The sequence below is a fragment of the Conger conger genome, chromosome 15 (assembly GCF_963514075.1).
Source record: "Conger conger chromosome 15, fConCon1.1, whole genome shotgun sequence".
In the NCBI taxonomy this organism is placed as follows: domain Eukaryota; kingdom Metazoa; phylum Chordata; class Actinopteri; order Anguilliformes; family Congridae; genus Conger; species Conger conger.
The window spans coordinates 16,352,761-16,367,902 of NC_083774.1; the positions used below are offsets into that span (position 1 = coordinate 16,352,761).

A 15,142-nucleotide genomic window follows, 5' to 3' on the forward strand; every position below is an offset into this window, starting at 1 on the left:
CTTTATTTTGCACTAGGGAGCAGCACTGAGTATATACCTGGTAATTACGTCACATTGTAGTTTGATTATAAACTGATTTCAGAATCACAAAACGAGCTTAGGAAACTTTAATATTTCAGAAATTACTTTCATCATACATTATATTCACTCCTTATTCTGCATTAGGGAGCAGCACTGAGTAGGGCATATATAGTCGATGGTATTTACATCACATTGTTGTTTGGTTATTATTTCAGAATCACTTTAATACATTTTTTTTATCATGCATTATATTCACTCCCACACTGCCTGCACTAATGGCCCCGTCCTGACAATAATCATTCTTTATTTGAGGGCCAGTTTCACAGACACCGATTAGGCTTAGTCCTGGAGTAAATTGAGTTTTGTATTCATAATTTCCATTCAAAATTGCATTTTATTCTAGGGGTAGGCATATGTGTGTCTGTGAAACTGGCCCAGAGAGATTGATTGGAAAGGGCGCTAATGGAAATCGAATGATTCTCACATTGGCAGGGGAATTATGAGAAATATAGCATACATGTCGTTCAGTAGGCTAGTGGCTTCGAGGAACATCCAGACAGTATATGTGTTGTTTGTGTCGCCTTTGTAGGTCTATAAAATACATAACAATGAAGTAGCCTAAAATAGGATACAGACGTCTAAATTTGCTTGGATGGGCTACGTGTTTAATGCGAATTTGGGTAATACCAGGCTGACCTATCAATCTTTTGGAAGACAAGCTTCCTGATGCTATAATAACCATAAAAATTGCATTAAAGGGATGGACTGACGCAGGTTGTGTGGAAGCTGACGCACGCGTAGGGGCGGATATTCTCTCTCGCCCACCTCTTCCACTGGGCTCTCTCCCAGTGTCAGGTTTTGTTCTCTTGGGTACCACAACCAACGGGCAAGACGAACGCTCGAAAAAAGTCGAAGCCTCCGCGCCGCCCAGCTTGGTTTTTATCGTCTTTAAATTACACTGAGCGACCTGGTTTCAGCACTGCGGGAACTAACAGCTCCAACGCAGGGAATTTTATTAAACATTCTGCCAACGCCAATAGACTCACAGGCGCTTCTCTGCACAGGAAAACGATAGCCACCGGAAAAGCGCCTGTTCATCAGAGCTGAGCTGTCCAGACATTCGACAGATTTATTTTTCTTTTTCTGACGTAGTTCGGATATACAAAACGTTACAAAGAGTTAATCTCTTGGACAATACCGCAAACCGTTAACTTTAATGTATTTAAGAATGGCGTCCAAGAGCATTTGGTTCTTTATTTTTGTGCAGATTATAAACCTAAGTGTGTATCAGATGTCTGCGTTTCCCACACCTGAATCGGTCGACGGTAAGCAGCATGTTTCATGTCTTCGTCATCATTGTAGTTTCGATTGTTTTCTTTATTAGTTTAAACTGTCGCCTAAACTTGAGAAGAGATTATCATTTTTCATCAAATCCCCGATTCTCTACGATTACAACAAAAGAGCGAATTGCCAATGAGTTGGCCAAGATCCCACAACATTAGAGTGGGGATGTGATTTCATAAAAATATACATACAATACTAAGAAACCTAAACCAAAAGCTAGCCTACAAAAATGCTGAATGAAATTTAAAGCATTCTCTTAAATCTATTGTGTTCTATTTTCATGACAATAATCTTTTGATTACTAAGAGGATTATAACTCTGCCGTTGCGGTCTGACATGTAGGCTCCCAATGCATCGCTTTCATAGAAATGCAGGCTAGTCAAATCACAGCTTCTGTAACATGCTGTAAATAGATTTCTGCTATTTGAATTTGTGATACATTATGTGTAAGATTATGTGTAAGGTCACCCTTCTACAGGATACATGAATGGGTAGGCTTCAGGTTTTGTTACCAAACTCTTTTTGTTCGATATAGATAAATCTGTGTACAACAGACGACTGAGTGAAGAGAGGCCATTGCAGGAACAGGTAAGTGATACTTTCATTGTATAACAGATTAACAAGGACGCGTGAAAACAGTAAAAAAAAAAAAGGCTTTTTACAAATAAATATTGATTTACAAATTTAGCGATATCTTAACCAGGAACCAGTGAATCGAATGTCAATTAAACAATTCATTTCGGATAATGTAAATTGTTTCTTAGTCAGATGGACTGATAATGCCCGCCACAGTTTTAGAGTAGCCCTAACTAACAACAAGGTACTTCACAATAAGCTCTCCCTTCTGCTGATTTTTTCATCTGTCAAAAAACACACCAAAACTCAGAAGCAGATGGAGCAGAAGTCTTTAAATTAATGCTAAATCTTAAAGCTCCCTTCCTGAAAAGCGTCCACAGTAGGCTATTGGAAAAAAACAAATAGCCTTGCCTTGTTTCCAAAACAACTGCCTTGTTTCCAAGTCTGACTGCATTTTGGTTTTCATACTGATTCAGTTATCAGGCATTGCTTCTAAGCCTGCCGTGTTGGTGGATGGTTTTGTGCCACATGTGATCGTGGTTCTGATGAACTGGGTCGAATTTCAACTGCAAATACTAACCCTTTGACTCTCATAACAGATCGCAGAAGCTGACAGCGGCAGCAAAATAGAACCCATAGGTAATATTTTCATCACTCCTCTCTGTTTCCAAGGCCTGTATCTAATCAATCCAGTAAATGACCCAGTATGTAATTGCTCTAAATTCAAAGCTTGTTTTGGCTTTCCATCCTTAGAGATTGACACTGAAATTATGAATACAGAATATTGCGTACAGAGAGCATACAAAAAAAAGCGTTTTTAATGGAATATATAACATCTAAGGATGAACTAGGGTTCAGATTGTCCCCACATCTCCTATTACAAGCTTACTAAGAGAAACTAATTGCGAAGTAATGACGTGTGTCTAATGTTTGTCATATACACTTTCAGACAACAAACAAGAGTCTGATCCTACGGAGGCAGAAACAGACCCAGATAACGACGATTTTAGGCTGCTCAAGTCGTTAGCAGCAGGGTCAAAGGACCCAGGTAACGAGACCATCGATGCAGAGGAACCGAAAACTCAATACGTCCCTGACGATTCAGACTCCACCAAGAGCAGGAGACTGGCGGATGATTACGACTCCACCAAAACTGGTACAGACTACACACACCCAGGTATTCAGCTGCTGCGTCTGAATTTTCAGCCTGACTTTGACTCCCATGTATAATTGGTTCTAGGAGACGCCATCAGAGAAAACCGTTATATTCCAGAAAGGGTAAACAATCTGTCTATAGGCAGAGGTGTTGTGTAGTGGATAGTTTTTTTTCCAGGAGGTTGTCGGTTTCATGCCCACTGCTCTTGCCCCTCTGAGCAAATTGCCTGCCCCTACATCATTGAATGACATAAATGACAAAACATACCTCATGGAAAAGAGTGTGTGCCAGGCATTTAGATTAGAACAACCAGCCTCTGCATTAGAGTGGAACAGCAGCAGTGCTTCCTATTGGACATTGTGGATCGTTAAGCCCCTCCAGCTGAAACTATTAAGGCTGTTCCAGAGGAGGAAGGGTGTGATCTCTCATCCTGACGCAGTAGGAAGGGGGGGGGGGGGGGTAGAGTTTGGTTTCTCGCCAGGGGAAAAACAATTTGTTTAAATAATAAAAAACGAGGGGATTATCTGTCCACCTTCTGTTGCTTGGAAACATTTGGGCCACCTGCTGCTATGTGTCTCGAAGCAAGCGTGAGCCATGAAACCAGTGTCAAGAGAGGCCTCCTGTCTGTCTGAGATACCCCTAATCCATGAAAGATGTCATATTTATCAGATAGCAGAGGTTCATTTGTATTTGCATCATGTCTGGCAGGACAATTCCTCATTCAATTAAGACATGAATAGTATGATGCAAATTTCTGTCTTAAGCTGACCTTTGACGATACAACAATTATCGAGAGGACATTTTCAGCTATAGACGACTATATGTTTAGAACAGCAGTCCAGGTGTATTTTTCTAGTTCTGGATGTGATGCTTTGACTTGTGGTAGAACCTATGCACTTGTAAATCGCTTTGGATTAAAAGCGTCTGCCAAATGACTAAAATGTAAAATGTAAAATGTATTTAAAATTTTTATCGTTAATTTGCTTTCATGTCAGGCGTTTTAATTATTCATGTGTAACCGGATAAGCACTGACATGCAGAGTACATGCCTGAGTATCTGGTTTTTACAGAATAAATATATTCCCGTCAGCATTGTCACTGCAGAGAGATGATACAACTGTGAGTGCAGTAAGCAGATTTAGGACTGCGCTGTGAGCTGTCGGATCTATATCTACTCGCATTGCAGAGTGACCTGACCTTGCGCTGCTAGACTCGGATTGCTTGAGCGAGTCTTTGCGCTGATCCGTAACACCTGCATTGTGCTCAGCTTACACTGTCTGAGTAAGTGAGGCATGGCCAATCAGCGCACTCATCTGACATCTGGAGGCCCACTAGCTCTGATGATAACCCATTGCAGAGAAGGCACTCAGTTCTCAGTTCTCTTGTATGTAACGGACACCTTTTTGACTGTGCTACTCCTTGGCATTGGCGCTTTTAGTTAATACTGCAAAAAATATACATAGGAACATTTCCTGCCCCAGTTCCTGGGGGTGGGGGGGGGGCTAAAGTAAACAGCACATTGCTGTAAAAATGACTGTTGGTAAGGCTGTACTCCTTGCCCTAGATTTACTGCTTTATGTAAGAGAGAAATTAGGAAGCCGCAGCTCCGCTCTGCTTTTGGCAGATCTGTCCTCCCATAGCCGGCTGATCTGCGAGGATGATATTTATGCGAGCGCGGCGAACGGCTTAAATCCGACAGAGCACCGCACAGAGCCGTGCTTCGCCACAAGCTCTGCAGTTTTCTCAACGCCTCTTGTCGGAGAAGTATGCTTGTGGTGTCTTCTGATGAGAAGGGGAGAATGTTACAATGCATCTCTGCAGGAGATAAAAGTGTAGCTGGGAGAACTAGAATACAGCAGTCTGTTTGTATGACTGCTGGGTTTACTCTCAAATAGGGCAGGTTGGAGGCGTAGGCAACACGGGTGGTCGTCCGTGGCAAAATTCATTGGGGAGGCATCAGGGTAATGCAATCTCCACAGTCTGGCCTAGGTGGCAGAAAGCCTAGAGATGTGCCTGCTCTCAAACACCTCCAGCCATGTGAACTGACTGATTCTGCACAAATAAATAGGACATCGTATTTACATAGCGCTTTTTGAGACACTCAAAGCACTTCACAGTGATGAGGGGGAAACTCGCCTCAACCACCACCAATATTTATGTGATGTACGGCTGCCATTTTGCACCAGGCCAATCACCACACACTAGCTGAGGTGGAGAGAAGAATGTTTTTGCCAATTAAAGCAGGGGAAGGTTAGGGGGCAGGTTGAAAGAGCCAGGTTGGGAATTTAGTCAGGACACCAGGGAACCCAAATGGACTATGGCTCCACAACGTTTACCTAAAACCTGCAGCCCAGTGAACTACCTGAACTTTCCTGCTGTACCTGTCAACATTACCAGGGTAAAGTCCCCTTTACAGAGTGACGTCTGTTTCAGATGACCCAGAGAGTTTCCGCCAAGTGGACGGGACCCCGTTAACAGCGGAGGACATCGTTCAGAAGATCGCCACCAAAATCTATGAAGAGGACGACAGAGGGGTGTTTGACAGGATCGTGTCCAAACTCCTAAAACTGGGACTGGTACTAGCCTTTTTGAATTCATGGTGTGAATTTGTTCAAAATTCAATAGAAGCTTGCGCATGCATTACTGGTGGTAATGTTAGGAGAGATTGAATATAATTATGACACTAATATCTTCAGTGACAGAAACAAATTTAGTTAAGTAGTGATTGTAGTGGCAGCTCAAGTTCATTTCTGTCACTGAAGACATTAGTGTCATCACAACTGCTTTAAAATTCCTGTAGTTGGGCAGTTGTATATGACAGGTGAAAACCTCTCTCCTCTCTCCCCTGTGCTGTACTTAGATCACGGACAGCCAGGCTGACACTCTAGAGTATGAGGTGGCTGAGGCTCTACAGGAGCTCATCACCAAAAATGCCAAGGACAACGAGGTGGATGACCTCAGCATGGACTACCCCATCTCCAGGGGCAACGTGGGGGTGGAGCAGAACCCCGACGCCAACATGGTACGACCTTGAGCACCAGCTGTGCCACCCACATCTGTCCGTGGTTGTTTGCAACCAACTCCGCTGAAATATAAGCGCAGATGAATATATAGAGGGTTAAATGGCACCTCAGGCAATAACTATCACCCTGGAAACCCCCATGGTGGGATGTAGCTCATTCCCAACTCATTTTGTCTGTAGGAAGTGGCTGAGAAACAGGAAGTGGACGAGACGCCCAGTAGAAAGTATAAGGAGGAGCAGGCGGGGATGGGTGCTGATGACACAGTGGACAGGTCATGGGCCACCAACAGTGAGGATGGCCTACAGGACCTGCAGTACTTCCCAAACTTCTACAGTCTCCTCAAGAGCCTTAACACAGGTAGGACTACAGAGTAATGCATCTCCAGGGTTCACACACACACAAACATGCATGCAAACACACACACACACACACAAACACACATGCACGCACACACACAAACACACACACATACATGCACGCACACACAAACACAGACACACACAAACATTCATGCCAGCATGCACAAACGCACAAACACACAAACATACATGCAAGCACACACAGACACACACACATGCACGCACACCCACATATATCCACACATGAACACTATGCTTTCTTGATAAGGAGACAATGGCAGACTCTCTTAAACTGAACCGTGTTCGCAGAGAAAGACGCAGAGGAACGAGAGACCCTGATCACCATAATGAAGACCCTGATTGATTTTGTGAAGATGATGGTGAAATACGGCACCATCACACCCGAGGAAGGTGTGGCTTACCTGGGTAAGGCTGCCCATCCTCACTGTGACAAAAAACCCATAACAGACGTTAGTACAGTGACTGGTCATGGTATTTGTTTTGCACCAATCATTGGTTGTGTTATTAGTTTTGCACATGCTAAAAGTTAGTTCTTAGTAAATCAGGGCCAAAGATTAGGCTAAACCCCATATCTTTAATGATTTTAGTAAAGGTGCGATTAGCTAAAATCTTTCAGCTGTCATGAGATCTGAGGAAGATCGCTGAGATGGTGAAAATGTTGCATTTGTTACTTAAATCATGAAATTCCATATACGTTTGTAATTCAACATTGAGTGGGACATAAAAAATACATTCAAGCTACAGTACGTACAGTAAATTATTCCCAACTGGTAAACAATAAAGACAATGTAATAATGTTTATAGCCCCTCATTTGCGTCACCAGTGTGGTGTAAGATCAATGCCCCTCTTCCCTTGGGGATATCAACAGCTCATGGAAAGCCATCTGAAGGCTGGTTATATTGCTTATTTTCCCTTTAAAGTGGTAATTAAAATGTAAATTACAGGTGTAGGTTAGTAAACCCAAGCTGGAAAAACTGATTCCAAGAGCAGGGAAATTTATCAGATGGCGGCTTGCCATTTTACACTCAATGAATTGAGTAGGAAGCTTTTCCTCTCATCAATCATGACAGATAATTAAGCAAATAAAGATTTTCTGGACCCGATCTTATCGCACTCTGGGGCAACTGGGATAATTACGAAAGATTAACTGGGAACGAACACAGATATGCATTTCTTCCACAAATCTGGCCCCCAGGCACACAGGACAGACCATACTGTCAGTGTATCTGTTTGATAATAAACTCCTAGCCTTGTAATAAAGGTCAAAAGCAAGACAATGGGCATTAAGTATCATTGAGCCCTTTCCAGAGAGAGCAGGCTGACCACAGAACAGGGTGATGTCATCAGCTCTGCATGTGGTGAGAGAGGAAGACAGGAAGTGCACATTGTGTATTTATCTGTAATGCATTCTGACTCCGCCCACCCCAACGGGCTCCATGTTGAGAGCTTTCATTAGCTGGAGCTCATGGTAACCATAACCACAGTGACCAGCCTGCCCACTCTGCACTTAAATTGTATGTAACAGCAGAAAGACCTGCCCTGGTATATGAAACCGTCTACTCAGCGGACTTTCCATTGCCTTGAACAGAACTGGTCATTATTTGGTGTAGCAGCTTACAAAAGACTATTTTAATTGTAATTGTAGTTTGAATTTGACTGATCGTTAAGAAAAATGAAGACAAAAAAATAAATAAAAACAAAAATCTGATGAACTCCAGTTATATGAGCTGCGGGTATCCACAGCAACGCTAAGACCACCTGGTGAGAAGCAGGGGTGCGATTGTTTGTTGCTGGGTAACGTCTGGCGGCTTTGCCCGCTCTCGTCCCGTGTTTTATGGTTCTGTGTGCGCTGCGATGACTCAGCCGACACTGGGCCATCCTCCGCCCGACGTAGACCATGCCCTCTCGCAGGACCGCCACGTAATTAGACAACAGCGCCTCGGAAAAACAGCCTTTTCAAAAGAGCACTCGAAAACGCATCGCACCTTTCCAGCCACCTGGTGCTTTCAGCGGAAACGGCTGTTTCTGAGACTCGGTGTCATCACCCCCGCTGAGCGTGTTAAATCACCATAACACGCCCGCTCTGTTTCACGCAGGCTCCATTCATTTTCATAACTCGCGTTGCATGAGGCCGGATTGCATTTTGATTAGTTTTGTTCACCCGCAGAAAACCTGGACGCCATGATAGCCGTCCAGACGAAGAGCAAACTGGGGAAGTCTCTGGATGCCCCAGATGGGAAACTGCCAGCAGGTAATACAACCTCACCATGAATCCCAACAGTTTCATCTGCTTCATCAGATTTATCAAAACAAAATCAAAAAAGATTTAGAGAATACTTACCTCTGGGACATTTTAGTCCATGGTAAAGCTGCAATAGTACCCACCAATAAATATTTCAATATTTAATATTACATTAATGGCATTTGGCAGACGCTATTATCCAGAGCGACGTACAGTTGAGTAAACTAAGCTGGAGATAATCCTTCCCTGGGGCAATGCAGGGTTAATGTACTTTAACCACTACGCTACAGGCTGCCCATAAAATGAAATGTAAAAGAATTCTCGTATGGGATGCAAGTCCAGCTGTGGACTGATGTTTTGACACAGGTGCCCTCTTTCTAAACCAGAGGTGCAGTTCAGCAATTTCAGATCAGTACACTGTACAACTACTTACAGGATTCATTGAAATGAATTATTCAATTAATTAATGAACCCTACTAAGAACAGAATCCATGGCAAATTGAAAATCAGTGTGTCCCTCCCCCACCTCCACCAGGGAAGATGAGCGATGAGGTGGACAATACCAAGGAGGCCGCGGCCAAAATGCAGAAAGAGTACGAGTCTCTGAAGGACTCCACCAAGAGTGCCCAGCTGGCCACAGAGACCGGTCAGTGTCTGGCATCTGTTAATGCTTCAGACAAGCTGTTCCACTGATATGCTACTTCACATCACTTCCGGTGTTAATCACAATTGTATAATTAATAACTGCATTATACTTCATTTACGGATACACTGTCAGAAGTTTGTGGACATTAAGAGATTTTAGTGGCAAAACCAAGAAAACTACATGAGGATACAGTTATATAGCATATAGAAATAGCACAGTTAGTACAGTTCAGTACGAATGTAGTTTGTTTTTCATTTTTCTTTATGACCATTTTAACCTAACCACGACTTACTTTGTATCCTAACTTTTAAGTCTATTGCCTTTCAAATTCAAACAAATTTTTTCCCCACCCACGTACAAATTGCGTTGATTTGAACTGTCATTTCTGTGGCAAAACAGTTTGAGAAACATAACGCTGGTTCAGATCCTCTAAGCGTACAGTGAAGAGGATGAAGGACAGAGCGCCGTGGAGGTTAGATTGAATACGAGTCAGGCTCCTCTTTGTTCAGAGTGAGTCTGATGTGGCTGATGTGCAGAGGGAGGGGGGGATGGGGGGGAGCGATTCCCGGCACTGCAGACTGGGTAAACACGAGTCCCATTACGGCAGTGTCGGAGCGTGACACCGTGCTGTTCCCCCCCCCTCCCTGCAGGGACAGAGCAGGAGGACATAAATGCATACACACGCACGCCCTCACGAGAACAGATCTCAGGCATGTCATTCGCCGCACCAGTGAACTATCCAGCCATGTCTGTCCCGGGAACTGCCCAGCCAAGCACAGCTCAGGAGAATTCCACCTGGCTGTAAGAATGACAAACTGAAAAAAATGAAAAGTTCACTTCTACAGCCCATTAAAATCGACAAATCGAGTGTTTGTGTTTGCTGCTTGCCAGTGCAATTTTGTTGATCACTGTTGTAAATACATAATGCATTTAACTGCATGTCAAGATTAAGGACAAATTTAGCCAGGCCAAGCTATGAATCAGTGTCACGATCTACTCAGTGTTACCTCATTGCGCATTTTATGTTAATCGGAAGCCCTGGGAACTGTTCAGAGAACTTGAAAGGATATACAGTGGAGGCCTATATTTAGAAACGTAATTGTGAAATGGTGTCGAGGACAGACACATATAAAATGAAAACGATGGCAGTCATTACTTCCCTTCTGAAAAACATTAACACCTCAAGCTTGAACTGATCAGCTCCCAGCTTGACGTGGTTTAGCAGGTTGACCAGTTCAGACCAGCTCCCAGCTTGACCACCTCAAGCTATGTTTTGAAACAGCTGGTAGCTGGTTGACCCGCTACCAGTTCTGGCAAGCTACCAGCACTAACTGGTTGACCCGCTCATATCCAGCTAGACCAGCTGTATGACCAGCATGGCCATGGTGGTTGACCAGCTCATGCCCAGCTAGACCAGCTCAATTTTAAAGCTGGTCAATCTGGCATAGCTGGATTTTACAGCAGGGTCGTGTTAATGAGTGCCCCAGGAAAAGACTCAAGCTGGGTGCACGCTGCATCGTCCTGCTGCGGTTGGTATTCCTGCGTTGACCCGTACACACAGAGTGCGGGGAGCAGGGGGGAGGAAACAGAGAGGGACCCTGTAATTGATACGACTGCAGAACTCACAGGGGCACTGTGCTGTAATTGAATCTGTCCAATTCAAAGAGACACATCTATCATGACTGTGACAATGGCTGCCTCTTTCTCTCTGTCTCACTCAGGCCAGTCTGGGAAGTCAAACACCTATCTGGAGGCAATCAGGAAGAACATTGAGTGGCTAAAGAAGCACAACAAAGATGGGAAAGATGGAAACCGAGAGGGTAAGAACCTCACAAGGCTCAGGTAGTCTCAGACTGCAGAATGAATTTAACGATTTAACTGCCCCTGGGGAAAATTTTAAACCTGGGAATATGTGTGCCTACTGTCTCAAGGTTATGCTTTCAAATACTTTTGCAAAACAAAATAGAAAGACATGCTTTTCATGAATGACATGATGTGATTTTCTGGTAAGTGCTCCTCATAGAGACAACATCCACTTCAGTTCAGATACACATTTTTTCTAAGGTTAAAACAGGCTAATGTGGGGTCTGAAATCAAAGGATTAACATTATGTTAAAGGAATTTAACATAGTTTGACATAGGCCTGTCTCATTTGACATAGGCATTGAAAGTAATTTAGTTAAATTTGAAGATGATACAAAACTGAGTTTTAGGTAACAGTATGGAATCTACTAAAGTAATCCAGGAAGACCTAAATAGAATCCAGAAGTGGGCGATAACCTGGCAAATTAAATTCAATACAACTAAATGTGAAGTATAAGGCAGGATTACTTTATGGGGGGTACAATATTGGACCATAGGATACATAGGTAGGAGTACTGAGTATTAGTCCAAGGAAGTTATACTCACCTTATACAATACTCTTGTTAGACCACACTTGGAGTACTGTGTGCAGTTCTGGGGACCGCACTATAAGAAAGACATGGAGGCACTGGAAAAGGTTCAGAGAAGGGCAACCAGATTGATTCCATGTATAAAAGATAAGAGTTACAAGGATAGACTGAAGATGCTTAATCTCTTGAACCAAAAGGAGAATTAAGGGGGATTTGATTGTTAATCCCTTTAATGAATTTGAAAATGAATTATAGGCAATTCTTTAGGGTGAGTTTGGTTAGCAGAACGAGAGGTCACAAATGAAAATTGGCAAAGGAGAAATTCTGTACAGATATTATGAAGTATCTTTTCACACAGCGAAATGGTCAATGTGTGGAATAGCTTGCCAGTACATGTAGTGTAGTGGAGGTAGAAGCACTGGGGGTTTTCAATACCAGGCTTGATACAGTGTTTGATACTATTTAGCTTTTAGGCAAACTAGGGGGTAGGAAAAAGTGAGCATTGCTGGACTGAATGGCCTGTTCTCATCAAAAAAAATAAAACCCACCTCTTCTTCTGGTTGCATTGCTTAGGGTTAACTCTTTGTTCAGATAATATTTTAACATTTTTAAAGTATTAGAATGGCTTCTGTCTTCTCTAAGAGGTGCCCTACTTAAAGTGATATTAGGAGACCTCCTCCTGTCCATGTCCAGTTTTGCCCAATTCTTGGTGGAAACTTGTAAAACAATAGTCCAATTAAAGAACGCCTTTTGTTTGTCTGCAATTTGCAAGTGAAATTGCGCATTGTTTAGTTTGCCCCAGACGCTTCCTGAATATGTATGAGTGTCTTGAAAGCCTTGCCTTAATGACAAGAGACGCAAGCCCTCTGCCTCTTCACAAAAGCTTATTTATTTGGCCGTGCTTACCTGCAATTTGCTTTAATCTTGCTCGCGCAGGCTTGCCTGTGCCGTTGGAGTCATTGTGTGTGCGAGGGCTTCTCTGCCTCACCCAGCCGGCAGTGTGCATCACTGCTGCTCCTTCCATTAGTTCTGAAAGGACGGGTCCATTCTCTCACACTCAAGCTCATCAGACCAAGAACAGAGCCGCGAATTTTGTGCTAACTCATGCATGGCAATAGAGTATAAAAGCAACGCCCAAGGCCAGACACAGAGGCGTAATTAAACTGTGTCACCACCTGATCGTTGTACAGTGCAACAGCATTTCGTTTTTCCTACTTTCCAAGTAGAACATAAAATAAATAAATAAACGTAAATTTTAAAGTTTTGAATTCTTGTGTTATCTCCATGAAAAAAAGAACACTTTGGAGCTTTTGCTATCTTGTATCAAGACAGGTAATACAAATAATAACAATACTTTTCATTTGAAACGGCCCTATTTAGCCTGCCCTATTTACAGTAACTGATCAATAACCCTCAAAGGCACTAGCATTTGGAGTCCATGACTTGATGCATTAGCTTGGCATCTTTTTTAGGTCCTGTTCTTTTCTGCCCTTAAATACATCATTATCTCACAAAAAGAGCCAGCATAATGATGGGTGTGAGCTGGGGGCAGGGGGTCTGGGGGTCTGGGGGTCTGGGGAGAGGAGCTTGGATAGTTCACAGGCTGTCTCTACCCTTCAGTCTCAACAGGAACCCAGCGTGCATGACAGTTTAATTAAACTGACACGCTCCATCAGGACTCTGTCAGAGTAGATTCTGTTCTTTTGCGCAGGAAATATGAAATACACGCCATAATGATGAGTTTAGTACAATCGTGGCTTTGAGTTTTGAGGGCATTTTTTTCAATAAACATTTCTGACTGCAGCTGTAGCCTGATCTGCCACTTGCTCAACACTTGGAGGAAGAAAGCATATTATCAAGAGATTAAAATAGAGAAGGTTTATAGCAAATGCACCTGTGATTTTTTTTTCTCCACCACAGAGTATGACCTGTCCAAGCTGAGGGACTTCATGAACCAGCAGGTGGACTCGTACATCGATCGTGGGATTCTTCCCAAAGCTGAGGGCGAGGTCATCAAGAGGATCTACGGCAGCCTGTAGGGACCAAACAAAACCCTGCTCGAACACCGCACAAACCGGTTCCGTAGTCACACGTGTAAACTTTACTGAGATTTAATCCCTTTTTCTACATTGTAGTCCACACTTCCCTGCACTTATACAGGGTAACCCCCCCCCCCCCCTACCATAAATAGTCAAAGCAATTTAGCAAACTTCTACGGTGAAGTCAAAGGATACCAACTGATGAAGTGTCAAACATTTATCAGCCTCATCCCCACTGAGTGCATTTCTCACATACGTCCAACCATCTCACTCACAGTGCTTTGGGAGTTTATTGTTTTTTAAAGAAAATATTTGAACAAAATTTCAAACAGACACATGCTTAAGGGTCATTTTAGTGGTAAACAAGGCCTTTCTCAGAATGCCTCTTGGCATTCAGCAGCTCTTGAAAGCAGTGTCCTGTAATCAGCACAAACTGGTCAGGAAAGCATTTGCGCTCCAGCTATTTTCTGCCCACTACCAGACAAATTACCTCCTTGGAACCCTCTAGCGCTTGAAAAATAAATTACAACAACCGAACGTATCGACACTATATACCAGATGTTGGTAGAAATTAATTTTGCTTGGCTAGAGATTAGATGACAAATCATAGAGCTTTCAGATCTTGTAGGGTGCAATAGATCTTCTTTTGCTCTTTAAAATACAACAAAATGTAATCATTACATGTAACCTGTCATTGAGTAATTTGTTATTTCAGTTCTTTTCTGTGAGTGTTATCTGTTGTACTTTTGATTCTGCCAAAAAGAGATGACCTTTGTGTTCTGTTGTCATTGAACATGATTGTTTTTGTTTGGTTTCTGTTAGACATACTGTATTTGATTAGTGAGAGGACCTCCAAGCCCCTAGAGGGCACTGGTGTCACTCCTCTCTGTACTTGTGACTACTCCTTTTTCCACCCTGCATGTTCCAGAACATTTACAACGTGCATCCTGATGTTGTGGATTTAGAGGAGACACAAAAACAAAGTATTTTTGAGTGTAAATATTTGTGAACTTTTTTCAGAATGTAAAAGCAATTAAAAACATTGCCTTTCTTTACGGATGTAGTCAGCTCTAATCATACTTTACAAGTAATCTTTTCTTTAGAGGATTTGCAGTTCAAGTACAATCTTCATGTGCACTCTAAAACATGGGGGCCTCTATCACAAAGTAAGATTTGGGAGTTGGCTGGATACTGTAAAAACCTGGAACAGCTCTTTTTACTTCAGTCCATGTTCCAGATTTGGGAGGGTTCCGGGTTTTATTCAGTGCAGTTATCCAGCTAACTCCGTAATCCGGCTTTGTGATACAGGCTCCAGGTCTTA

At 42.9% G+C, this 15,142-nt stretch overlaps 1 protein-coding gene across 2 annotated transcripts; it reads left to right on the forward strand.

Annotated features, from left to right (window-relative positions):
- The first annotated feature begins 849 nt into the window (after window positions 1-849).
- Window positions 850-14,876, forward strand: LOC133111651 (secretogranin-3-like). Of its 2 annotated transcripts, XM_061222169.1 has the most exons (12): window positions 851-1,346; window positions 1,901-1,953; window positions 2,541-2,580; window positions 2,891-3,118; window positions 5,531-5,673; window positions 5,958-6,119; window positions 6,300-6,477; window positions 6,789-6,905; window positions 8,669-8,752; window positions 9,279-9,389; window positions 11,111-11,209; window positions 13,703-14,876. In XM_061222169.1, exons 1-12 carry the CDS (start codon window positions 1,238-1,240, stop codon window positions 13,819-13,821), a joined length of 1,443 nt encoding a protein of 480 aa, XP_061078153.1. In that variant the 5' UTR covers window positions 851-1,237; the 3' UTR covers window positions 13,822-14,876. The 2 variants fall into 2 exon arrangements, with proteins under 2 accessions (XP_061078154.1, XP_061078153.1); XM_061222170.1 differs by lacking the exon at window positions 9,279-9,389 and having other exon boundaries at window positions 850-1,346.
- The last annotated feature ends 266 nt before the right edge of the window (window positions 14,877-15,142 follow it).